General features: G+C 37.6%; 1 protein-coding gene across 4 annotated transcripts in view; it reads right to left on the bottom strand.

Annotated features, from left to right (window-relative positions):
* tsc2 (TSC complex subunit 2) overlaps window positions 1–13093 on the bottom strand; it is a 44006-nt gene that overhangs the window by 30350 nt on the left and 563 nt on the right. For all 4 annotated transcript variants that reach the window (XM_079895211.1, XM_079895212.1, XM_079895210.1 and 1 more), the window contains exons 2-25: window positions 12725–12879; window positions 12541–12627; window positions 12343–12453; window positions 12112–12259; window positions 11487–11604; window positions 11241–11289; window positions 11039–11164; window positions 10840–10913; window positions 9475–9601; window positions 9236–9379; window positions 7300–7437; window positions 7108–7211; window positions 6472–6553; window positions 6211–6366; window positions 5302–5412; window positions 5093–5215; window positions 4892–4998; window positions 3531–3684; window positions 3130–3252; window positions 2896–3030; window positions 1238–1427; window positions 1056–1149; window positions 590–692; window positions 414–508 (exon numbers count right to left, since the gene is read on the bottom strand). In XM_079895211.1, coding sequence (XP_079751337.1) covers window positions 414–508; window positions 590–692; window positions 1056–1149; window positions 1238–1427; window positions 2896–3030; window positions 3130–3252; window positions 3531–3684; window positions 4892–4998; window positions 5093–5215; window positions 5302–5412; window positions 6211–6366; window positions 6472–6553; window positions 7108–7211; window positions 7300–7437; window positions 9236–9379; window positions 9475–9601; window positions 10840–10913; window positions 11039–11164; window positions 11241–11289; window positions 11487–11604; window positions 12112–12259; window positions 12343–12453; window positions 12541–12627; window positions 12725–12859 — 2834 coding nt within the window. In that variant the 5' untranslated portion in view covers window positions 12860–12879. The remainder of the gene's footprint in view (window positions 1–413; window positions 509–589; window positions 693–1055; window positions 1150–1237; window positions 1428–2895; window positions 3031–3129; window positions 3253–3530; window positions 3685–4891; window positions 4999–5092; window positions 5216–5301; window positions 5413–6210; window positions 6367–6471; window positions 6554–7107; window positions 7212–7299; window positions 7438–9235; window positions 9380–9474; window positions 9602–10839; window positions 10914–11038; window positions 11165–11240; window positions 11290–11486; window positions 11605–12111; window positions 12260–12342; window positions 12454–12540; window positions 12628–12724; window positions 12880–13093) is intronic.

Genomic DNA, 13093 nt, shown 5'->3' on the forward strand with positions numbered 1-13093 from the left:
TGTGACCTTCATGTAACAAATAGTCAGAAGTCAAAATCTATTAGTCTGGATAAAAATCAATCCCTGGGACATAAAATGTCCGCAGTTGAAGAAACACTCTTTCATAAATGAATGTGTCAATGGTTTTGATAGTCACCGCCTCTACAGATGATGAGAGAAAGAGATAAAGGGAGATAAGAAACCGATAAGAAAAGACAGAGAGAAAGAGACGAGTCAAACTAGCATCCGTGAGTCGCGTGTGACAACTGATGTTCTGACGTAATCAGACACATAAAGCCAAAAACCACGCCACTACCATCAAAAAATGAACCAATGAGGCGCCTGAATGACTGAGTCCAACGGCGAAACCTGATGCGGCCGTGCATGATCGTGAGTGTGAGTGAGTGTGTGTGTGTGTGTGTGTGTGTGTGTACCTCTTGGGTCTCTCGTTCAGGCTGGTGCTGCGCGCTCTGAAGCTGCTCTGCTCGTGTGTGTCATCGAACGGCAGAAGAGCGTTTGAGCGGAGACCCTAATGACACAAAAACAACAAGTCAACACAAACCGATCGTTCAAACTGTGAACACATGAGCACAGAAGTCCCACCACCCACCTTGGTGATGTACTGGACGAAATCTTTCCTGAACGGCAGCCTGCAGCGTATGAACCACATGGCGATCACATGATGGGCTAGAGACACTATGTACTGATTAAACCTACAGAGAGTGGAAGAAAAACAAGAAAACTACTAAAACACATGTCGTTTGAGATCATTCTGCCTTTAAAATACTCTAACGCTCACCGAGGCTGCATTTATTTGATTAAAAATACAGTAAAAACAGTAATATTGTGAAATATTATTACATTTTCTATTCTAGTTTTCTATGTGAATGTGTGTTAAAATGTCATTTATTCCTGTGATCAAAGCTGAATTTTCAGCATCATTACTCCAGTCTTCAGTGTCACATGATCCTTCAGAAATCACTAATTTGACAGCATTTATTGGACATAGAAATCTTTTGTAACGTTATAAATAAACCCTTATGGATCTGGTCAAATCTGTGTATGATGATACTCACTTTGAAGGGTTGGTGTACGGCAGGGATATGGCAAACACGCTAACGTACTGCTCAGCTACGAAGTTAGCATACAGACGCGGGAGCCGCACCAACGCTGCAGACGAAAAAGACAGGCTATACTATATTCTGATTGGTCAGAGGGTGAGAATGGGCGGGATTAAGAAAGAAAGGCTTGCGCTCACTGGACAGGAACTCCAGCATGGGCGACGCCATGGCCACGGTGGCAGAGATGTGCGTGAGCTTGACGATGAGGGCGGGCAGGAGTTTGATCATGATGTCAGGCATCTCCACGGTGCACATGGTCAGAGCCACCACACACTGCTTAGCGCAGCGGTAAATCAGGCCTTTCTCCAAACACTGAACCAGCTCCCTCTGAGACAGACACACAGGGGACACCTTCAACAAACCAGTCCTAGATGTGCATTAAAAACAGTCATGTGACTGAATCATTCGCTCTCATGATCAACTCAGAACTGAAAAATACACTTGTACTTCATTTATATGTCATAATAAATGTGAATAAATTAAATAAGTTATTACATTTAGATTTAATTTAAAATTCCTAGATCTGACAAAACCTTCTTCTGGAGACATCCTCAATATTAAAATTACTCAAATACAGCAAATAATGTTCTATTTTGGTTTAGTTTGTGGCAGTGTTATTTTAGTATCACAAATATAGTATTAATAAATATTCTGAATGAATAAATAAATTGAATAAATGTATTTGTTTTATCAGGTCATTTATTTAATTATTTATTTTCCTATTAATACATTCTCTTTTTTTCTGCAGGTTTGGACCTCCATATGTTTTTATTTTTTATATTTTCTATTCTCAGTTTAATATAAAAAAATATGATAATGATAAAAATGTTTATCGAATTTGCTGTGTTTTATTGAATTTATTAGTTTCTGTTTTTATAATGTCTATTAAGCTTTTATCATTTTTATATCAGTTTTTGTTTAGTTATTTTCACTTTTAGCAACTTTAGTACTTCAACTAAAAAAAAATTAGAAATGTTGCCTTGGCGATTACCTGAAATATTAATATTTTTATTTCATATTCTTATTCAAATTTATTTTATTTCAATTAACATAGATGTTTTTAATAGTTTTCATTTTTGTTAACGAAAATAACTGGTTTGAAACACTGATTATTAGCTTTTTATAAGATCAATAGGCTGTATGGTAGAGCTGCACGCTTCTAAATAAACTGAGAATCATGTATGATTTAACCTGTATACCTCCAATTTGTGGACCTGTATGTTTCAAACAGAGATCACGATTCTCAGACAACTAAACAAAATAACATTACTGGAGGTTCTGACAAAATATTAATTGCTGCAATCTATTTCAAATGATGAATTAATCTGAATAAAAAAAATGTAAAATTCAGGGTTGAATGAATGATTCAATGACTCACTCATAAAGACTTAATTTGTTTCATTACTGGATGAATCAGCGTTTTTGAATGAATCTCTTGAATTAATGATTCAATGACTAATACACTTTTTAACAGTCACTTGTTGCCACCTACTGGTGTAACGATGTAATTGATACAATTGGTATTTACATTTACATTTATGCATTTGGTAGACGCTTTTATCCAAAGCGACTTACATTGCATTTCAAGGTACACATTTACATTCTTATCAGTTCTTGCTTTCCCTGGGAATCGAACCCATGACCTTGCCAAGTTACTTTAAAAAGGTGATTTGCTCTATGTTGATTATTACATAGACATCAGTGTTTATATCCGAACTATAAACTAATATATACTGTATGGTGTGTTGTCATTTAGACAGCAAGTTCAGGGTGTGTGTGTGTGTGTGTGTGTCACCTGTCGGGACTGTTCTAGGTAGCTGTGGTAGGAGGTGAGGGCAGTGAGGACAGGAACCACAGCCAGCTGAACATCCGTGAGGGAGAATCCATCGGGAGTCTTCTTCAAACGCTCCGATATTAGCCGGTCCGTGACCTGCAAACAAACACACTCTCTCAAATCAACTAGTTCCCATATGGTTCATTACATTTAGTTACTGTAAGTGTTGAAGTTTTGTAAGCGTGTGTACAGTACCATCAAACAGAGCGTGGAGCACAGATGATCGATGCTGCACGGAGACGACAATATCAAGACTTTATACTGGATTGTGCACGACATCTTATCCAGAACCAGCTTCAGAACCTTCCAGTCAGTCTCCTACACGCCAAACACACACATGATCGGCACTAACAAAGTGCTGCTACTAGCCGTTTATGATGGTATACACACATGCAAAATGTGAATATACATTCATATACATAGGTTTTATTTAGTGTGTTTAATATAGTAATATAATTATGACTTATCTGTGCAATTTTTACCAGGTGCAACTTACATTCAGGTGCTACTTTTCCACCCGAAAAATATATGTTGCAATAGTATTAAACCTGTATTTTTTGTGGATGATTATCTCAGCTCTGTGTGTGTTTGTGTACCATCTTCAGGCACTGGAGCAGCACGTTGAAGGCCAGGTTGTAGGGCAGATAAGCTGTGCGAATGGATGAGGGCGGAGCGGCTGGAGTGGGACTCCCTGTCGGAGGAGACACCGTTCCTGCCGGCTTCTTATCGGACACTCTCTTCTCCGACTCACTGAAAACCAGACATTTGAGGAAAGATTTGATCAACCTGAATGTCCCTCCCTCATAATTTATACTTCATTTAATTTTAATAATAATACATTTAACAAGTTAATACTTTATTTAAAATTAATAATATTAGAATATGCTCCTTAATAATTTATACTTAATTTATTTGAATACATTTAAACAATATTTGAATTTAATAAATTAAAAAATGTTAACTATTTATCAATAATGATAACTTTAGATAACTTAATTTACTTAATTTAATTTTATAAATAATTTTAAATACATTTAAAAGTAATAAAATTTAAATGTACAAATGAAATAATTGCATATACATTTATACTTTATTTAAATTTAATAGTCAACCTGAATATCCTCCTTAATGATTTATTTTAACAATAAATAATGAATTAATAATACATTTAAATAAGTGTATACTTAATTTAATAATACATTTTTATTTAATTTTAATAATTAAGTTAAATAAATGTATACTTCATTTAAATTTTATAATACATTTTCTTTTCATTTAAATGTACTGATACATTTAAAAAACATTTACACTATATTTAAAAATTAATAATAACTTTAGTTAGTCTAAACACCACCCTTAATATGTTATACTTCATTTAATTTTATAAATACATTTAAATAAATGTATTTTATTTCAATATAAGAATACATTTTAATTGGATTTAAAAATACGTTAAAATACATTTATACTTCAATTAATACATCTGAATATTGTCCTTAATTATTTATACCTAATGTAGTTTTAATAATTAATTTAAAATGTATACTTTAAATTGAATAATAAATCTGAATATCCTCCTTGATAATTTATACTTAATGCGCATTTAAACACATTTACATAAATGAATACTTCACTTAAATGTAATAATATATTTTAATTTAATAAAATATTTTAATTTAATTTAAATGTAATGATACATTTAAAAACATTTGACATACACTTTGACTAAAGTTATTATTAATTTTTAAATAATCTAAATACCCTCCTTAAAGGTTTATACTTAATTTAATTTAATAATAAATCTGACCATTCTCCTTAACTATTTATACTTAATGTAATTTTAATAATTACTTTAAATAAATATATTGATTTAAAAGTAATAATAACTCCAGTAAATATCCTCTTTAATAAGTGTGTGTGAGAAAACGGCAAAGACAACACGTGTTTGTGTTCTTACCCCACGTCACAGTGACAGTATGGGCTGAACCTCAGGACTCCATCTTTATTGGGAACACCCAGGCGATGAAGAGAGTCCGCCCTCATCATCAATAAGAAATCAAAGACCTGACACAGAAACAACGAGAGAAAACGACACTTCTACCTTTTCTGAAGTCGAGTTGTTAGTTGCTGCTTTACTAACTCAAGTCAAAAGTCTGACCTTCAGCCGTATGGAGCTCCCGATGGCACTGCAGTATTTGTTCTTATAGTGAAGCTGCAGATGAGAAATCAGCAGCTCGAACACTCGACTGGCGTGACTGGCGGGCAGACTGTACAGTTTACTCTAGAGAAGCGTAGAGACACAATCACTGGAGCTGCTACGGAGAACATTCGTGATTACTCTGATCGAACGACGAGGTGTTGCAGTACCTGCAGTATGTCTAGCAGACCCAGTATGGCGGTTCGGACGTCCTCCATGGGCGACTCCACACACAGCTCTCGTTCTCCCTCCATAGAGCATGATAACGGACGACTAGCAACCTACAGGAGCACAGGATCAACAAATTGTTGTGCCAATTCTGAGATGCTACATAAAATAAAATAAAGAATCAACAAAATGCAAATAAAAATTTCTGAAACATGAATGAAAAACATGTATATACGCTCACTGGTGATTGAGTGGTAAGAAGACTTCCTAACTTTAAAAAAAAAAATCACGTGACTGAATAATTTGCTCCGGTTAATAGTTGTCGATCACTAGGAAACATGCTAGTGTTTTTAAACTACTAATTTAAACTTAATATAAATGTATTAATACAGTTAAATAAATCTATACTAATTTAAAATTTAATAGCCAATTTAAATAAATCTAAATCTAAATAAATCTGCATTTAAATGTAATACATTTAAATAATTGAAAACAAATGAATTATTTTAAGTAAAAGAGCCACAGTGGCTTCATTCCCTGGAAAGTGAACAAATGGGATTGAAAGGCTGCTGAATTCGCAGATAGCTTTTTTGTGTGTTGCGGAAATGAATACCGCATGCATAGCTAATGACGCTGTGGAAACTGGCAGTAATAATGAACAGGCAGCAAACGGCCCGAATGATTTCCATCTCATTCCCAAAAAATCGAATTAAATTCTTGAGAATGATCACATTTAATAACCTCGCATTAATTTAGACATGCTTGTGCTTTGAACTATTTGGTTTATTTAAATGACCTGAAAAAACATTGGAATTTTTTTCATTTAAATTTCAAACAGGAGAAAAACGGAATGCATGAAGTTCTATTAGTGACATCATCATCATCATCATCATCATCATCATCATCATCACCTTCTCTATGATGTCGAGCAGGCTGCTGAAGTGATGCGTGTTACAGCCCTCGGCTAGATCCACCAGCAGCTGCGTGGCCTGTTTCCTGACGGACAGGTCCCGATCTTCAGCGATCTGACCCAGCTGAGGAATCACCACCACCTCGATCAGCTCCTCCTGCTCCGAGAGAGAGAGAGAGAGAGAGAGAGAGAGCACAGATGGTCAAGAACAATGCGAATCTCACGAACGCATGGAGATCCGTGTGTGTGGTTGAGGACTGACTTCATAGAGCTGTCGGTTTGTGCTGAGCACGAAGGACAGGATGTGCAGAACCTTGATCCTGATCATAGTACGGCTCTCATTCCTGAGAGAGAGAGAGAGAGAGAGAGAGAGAGAGAGAGAGAGAGAGAGAGAGAGAGAGAGAGAGAGAGAGGGAGAGGGAGAGGGTGAGGAGAGAGAGAGAGAGAGAGAGAGAGAGAGAGAGAGAGAGAGAGAGAGGGAGAGGGAGAGGGAGAGGGAGAGGGAGAGGGAGAGGGGGAGGAGAGAGAGAGAGAGAGAGAGAGAGAGAGAGGAGAGAGAGGAGAGGGAGAGAGAGAGAGAGAGAGGGAGAGAGAGAGAGAGAGAGAGAGAGAGAGAGAGAGAGAGAGAGAGAGAGAGAGAGAGAGAGAGAGAGAGAGAGAGAGAGAAAGAGAGAGAGAATATTCAATTCAAAGTTCATTCTTGGGGATTTGTTTAAATGGTGAATTACTCTATTTACTTCTGTAGAGATTGTCTGTAGAGAACAGCTTAAATTGAAATGAATTTTACAACATTGACACTGTAATTTTCCCGTTTTATTCCCCGTGAAGCTGCTTTGAAACGATCTGTATTGTCTAAAGCGCTACATAAATAAATAAATGTGACTTGAAGTTTCCAGACCTGAAGAACTTCTCCATGAGTTTCAGGAGGTTCTGCAGCCACCCGTCTTTGGCCGGCTGGATGGACTGAGCTCTGTAGGAAATCAGCGTCAACACGGACGCGTCCTGCCAGAGAGAGTCACCGACAGTCAATCAAACCAGACGGTGTCAGAAGAGGACAGAAGTGCGGAGAGAGAGAGAGAGATGAACTCACGGGACGTTTCTCAGCACACTTCTCCACCAGGCTGAAGAATCTCTCTGAGGACCCGTGGAAGTCATTCTGCTCGTACAGCTCCTCGACGGTGCTCAGCAACTCATAAACGATCACCTTCAGATCAGGACTGCCCATCGTCTGCACACAGGAGATAAACACCCATCAAACATCTAAACATCTGGCTCGTTTGGAGCATTTCTCCCTTAGTTCGGTTCGTTTAGGCATATACGAACACCATAAAAACAGTCAGAGATCACCTGACCAAGGTGGTATCAGCCCGCTTGGAGCAGTTAACTTGTGGTGAGTTCATATAACAATATATGATGGGTAATGGCATATATTGTGTGAAAGGCAGTGGTGTTTGTTTAGCTAATGCCTCTTAAAATGAACCGTGGGTTAACATGGAGCAAAGACAAAGCGAGCCTTTTCGTTTTAACCCTGTGGAGCATGATGATGTCCACTACAAAAAGGCACTTCTAACCATTCAGGGTGTGATGTTACATCCAAACAGGCAGATAGGCAGTTAAACCCTTTCTCATAACTCTACCGAGCCCCTAAAGAGATATGAGTGAAACCTCCAAACATTTGGTATCTCTGAAAAGTCCTGAATGTGCTCTTTACAGGACACCCAGGTTGTGACATGTGACATGTATGGTGTCAGAGAAATTCACTAAAATATAATGTCCACTACAGTGGACAAAAGTCTATTCCTGGGTCCCAGGTGGATATTCCTATGAAATATTAGATATTATTACTCCAATTAATGCCAATTATTACTCCAATTATTACACTTCTTTTTTCATTAAATGTTGCTCCAAGAAAACATTAATGTGCAAATTAGATACAGTGTATAGATACATTGCATTGAATGGGAATATTAATTTATGGCCATTTTACCCACATATTGCATAAAGTAAAATGGTGTATCAATTCATTCCGTTATTTCTTTCATAACATAGTTGAGAATAATCTTTATACAAATTTTGGTTGAAAAAATCCTGAAACCCCAAAATTTATTGGTGATTGAAAAAAAATCCCATTGTTTTTGCCTATACATATAATTTCATGTCATTTTATTTTTTAAACAACTGAGTCCTGGCGTCCACTACAGAGGACATAGCATAACGTATGAATAAAATATTATTTTTCAAAAATGTTTTTTTACCATTTGTTTATTGTGCTCTAAACAGTGTGATGACATGGAAAAAACTAAATTCACAAAACTTTTTTTTTCTGGGTCTCAGGAGGATATATATGACAAGATTCCCAGCAATGTTTGGTTCAATATTTGGTTGTAAAAATAATACCTAAAAAGATGTTTTGATTTGGTTCCCAAAGATTAAATGAAAAACATTGGGAATGATTATATATTATTAGCTATATATTATTAGCTATGTTTCCATACAAAGTTGCGAATATATCTTATGTAACAGTTGTAACAGTTGTTGCATATTCATCAATAATTGAATGGTTAGTCCAGTTATCTTATGCAGTTTTTTTATGCGATATCCCAAAAAGTGCATAAAAATAGCTAGCTATTGTTTTGAAGTAAAAAAAAAAAAAGATCAATTTTTCATGCGTCAGAGGGTTAAATCGCCACTTAATCACTCTTCTCCGAAATATGTACATGTTACAAATGTTGTCCCAATGAAGCCTTGATTCCTGCTCAAAATGATAAGAATAATATAACAACAGTTATAATAAGCCACAATAAGCCCGCGGAGCTGCCGTCTATCCATCCTGACGGATGAGCCGAATCCCAAAACACTCTAAACAATGAGAACGCCATTTACTTGCATGTGATTTGTATTAACAAATTATGGTTTGATTAGAAATGAAAGCGAACCGAAACCAAGAAGAAATTGCAACATTGTAACAACTTTAACCCGTGTTTCAGAACAAAGCAAACGATCTAAAAAAAGGTGTGTGTGAGAACCTGTATCTGCTGCAGGAGTTTCTCTATGACGGACAGCAGGATGTCCCACGTCACCACCTGCAGCTCTCGCCCGTACTTCTTGATGAGTCGCGTGATCGACAGCACGATCTCATAGGACACCACCTCATTAGAGCAGCTCATGGCCTGGGCACAAAGGTCAGACGTCAAACAGAAATAGGTTTAATAATACATATACACATATATATATATATACAAACTGATGGCAAATTGGTAGACACCTTGTAGAAGGAAGGCAGGACCAGAGTGGGGGTGTTTTTGAGGGCAGGTAGTCTGTGAGCCCCCCACAGCGCCATCCCAACAAAAAACACTGCACCCCTGAGAAGAGCGGCGTCCTCTGAGTACACCCTACACCACACACACACACACACTACTGAGATCACTAGTGCTTCCAACATTACAACAGTTCAGTGCTTGACACATTCATTGACTTCTATTAAATAAAGTATAAATTATTATTATTAAGAATATTAGTAATAATATAAAAATATGATATGTATCATGAACAGTGTTGGGGTAACGCACTACAAGTAATCAGATTACTTTTTTCAAGTAACTAGTAAAGTAACGCATTACTTTTAACAAATTCAGTTACTTTTTCAAATAGGTAACTAAAGTTACTTTGTAAAGTTACTTTGTTTTCCTATTTATGGACTGACAGCTCTCCTGTTCCCATGTTGAGGGAAATCGGGAGTGCAGAAACGTTGTGCGCTGTGTGAACATGATGTCATTGTAGTTCTAGACTAAGTGTTTACTCATCTCACTGGCACAAAAACTATTTCAATATTCCTCAAAATTAACCCAAAAAGTGAAATGCAAACTCTGAATATTACACAAACCTGCAATAATGAAATATGTTATAACACAAATACCCTTTATGTATTTAATCTCACTTTATTATGCAATGTCTTGACCTTCGATGATCCAATTTAACCATAAGGAAAAATTACTTTCGATAAACATCACATATGTGGTTAATTTTTTGCAATCCAGAATGGCAGCACAGCTAAAAAAAAAATTGTTATTAAAAAACAAGGCAGCCCAGGCGAGAAAAAGTAACGCAAAAGTAGCGTAACATTACTTAGTTACTTAACACAATTAGTTACTTTATAAGGGAGTAACGCAATACTGAAACTTTAAAAAGTAACTTTCCCCAACACTGATTATAAATATAAATATATTTATGTATATTTCCTTGTAATTATTTAAGCACATAAAGTAAAGACCAAAAGGAAAAAACTAAGCAATATGGATGAAAATTATAAGATAAAAATCAAGTATTTTTCCAGGTATCTAATAATAGTAGTATTGAGTATTCAAGTAAACATTCAGATAACGAAAAAACAAAAGTAATCAAACAAGTGAAAATATTGTATTAACAAAGAAAAAATATGAAAAACGTCAAACTCAAAATAGCCACTTACAACAGTCTACACTTAGGTGTAGTCTACACATCATTTGTTAATGACTTTCGTTATATAAACTCTTTTAGTTAATAAAAAATGTGTTATGTTGCTATGTGTGGTAATGAAAGAAAATGTGGACTTGGTACTGAAGTATAGACATCCCTATAAGTCACTCCGTACCTCTCCTCCATGATACGGCACATGGTGTATATGGCACTGTGACCCAGGTGAGTCCCCAACACTTTACGCATCAACTAGACGCACAACGAGACAAAAAGATCAAGTGGGAGGAAGTCAAAGCATGCTTAAAAGAGACACATTAAACATATGAAGCATCAATGTTTTCTTTAAACCAGCTGAACAGGGTTTTTTCGGGTACCTTCCAGCAGGACTCACAGAACTCCTTCACATTAACAGTTCGGCACAGCGTGATGATGAACATCGTCAGAGAGTCCGAGGGCAGACAGTTATAACACACCACAGCGTCTAACACCTGCAGCGCGACCTACACACACACACAGATAAAAGGATCAGTTATCACTGGTTTGATGGTAATCCTGAAAGACACCACTCTGACGTACCTCAATATCGGTGGAGGAAGTCGTCCGGTTACACAGAAAGCAGATTTTCCTGTGAGAAACAAATATTCAACGACGTGAGTGAAAACCTTCTTACATTTAGAATTCAGCTCGGCATATTCATTAACCAATTTCATGGGATCCTTTTAAAAAAACTACAGGAGGAGGAGCATGATGCTATTCCTTCACTATCTGAACCGAATCATCCATTTTGAACTTGTTGAAGTTGATGTGCGAGTGTTTTCTTACTGGACCATGAGGGAGACGTTCTCATCCAGGTAGCACGAGTTGAACTTGACCAGGTTCACAAGGACATGCAGGAAATCTGAGGACAGACCGATCTCCATCCAGAGCAGGACAAACCGAGCTGAAAGAAAATCATACAGGTTTGGGAGAACATGAGGATGAGTAAATGAGTTTAAGGCCCTGTTTACTCCTGACATTAAGATGTGTTTTGGCCGATCGGATCACAAGTAGACGAGGGAGACACATTCCCGTTCACACCTGGTGTTTTAATCCGTCTCTTTTGTCCACTTTCAGCCACTTCTGTCCTGATTTCTTCGAGGGGAGGGTCTATGGACGGGTAAATGTCTGGGTTTTTTCAGATCTTTCGATCTAATGTATGAAATAAGCTCTCACAATTTACATATGAACGCGACCGGAGACACGGAAAAACACACGGAGATCATCAGCTTTAGTTTCTGCCCTGACAGACGCAAGATCAGCCGAACACTGAGTGTGTGTTAGAAATCAGGAATGATGAGTGAACATTGTGATTGATAAATTTTTCATCTTCAAATCAAACTTGAGTCTCCAGCTGACAGTTTAAACCCCGTCTGTGTATTAATATATATGTATAGTATAAACAACATACCGATCTCCTCCTCTAGGTAAGTGATGTCTTTCCCGTTCTCCGTGAGGGCCTTGAACACCTCCAGTCTCTCGGCCAGATCTTCATTAGAGGGCTGATAGTCCAGAATGATCTTAAAGAAGTACGCTCTTAATGGACCCAACCGCTCACCCTACACAAGAAGAGCATGAAGAATACGTGAGCTCTGTTCGCAGGGAACAGCATTGTTGTTCCTAAAGTGTTGTAAATGCACACCTGTCCTTGTATAATGGCTCTCAGCAGCACCAGCACTGCATGATGGGCTTCGGGCGGTTGTTCAGGGTGCATCATATCCTCCACGGCTTTCCATAACGCCTCCACCGCATGCTGAAACACACACACACAACACACTTTAGATCCACTTATCTGCACATTTACATTCAGGAACACACAGCTGCTCCTCTACGACCTCACCTCCTCAAACTTCTTGGATTTGGCGAGCTCGCACACATGGTGGATGACTTTGATCCGGTGGTGTAGTCCGAGCTCTGGAGTGAGCTCCTGAACGATGGGATAAGAGAGATTATATGAGGAACACAAGGTCAAGGAGAAGTACAGAAGATGTGAATGTTCAGTTGTCAGTGGGAGCATCTCTGACCATCAGGACGTCCAGTGTGATGATAAACTCTGAGGGTTTGCTCTCCGTCTGCTTGCTGTGGGGCCGGGTCGGACCGAAGCTGAACACTCCCCTCAGCTTGTCCCGCAGAGACTCTTTACTGGGCTGTTTATTCATCTTCACGCCTGTGACAGACCCTGAACAGGAGAGTGAGAGATACTTTAGACCTCCTGGAGCTGGAGGTGCACAAAAACTAAATAAAAAAATTAATACATACATATATATATAAAGCTTTTTGTTTTTTCTCCCCTAATAGTCTGGTAGTGTGGTCCCAGAGTCAGAAAAATCCTTCAAACAACCTTACATGTGTGATTTGTGACATGTCATTTCGAGTAAGTTACATTAGACCTC

The sequence above is a fragment of the Squalius cephalus genome (genome assembly GCF_949319135.1).
Source record: "Squalius cephalus genome assembly, chromosome: 2".
In the NCBI taxonomy this organism is placed as follows: Eukaryota; Metazoa; Chordata; class Actinopteri; order Cypriniformes; family Leuciscidae; genus Squalius; species Squalius cephalus.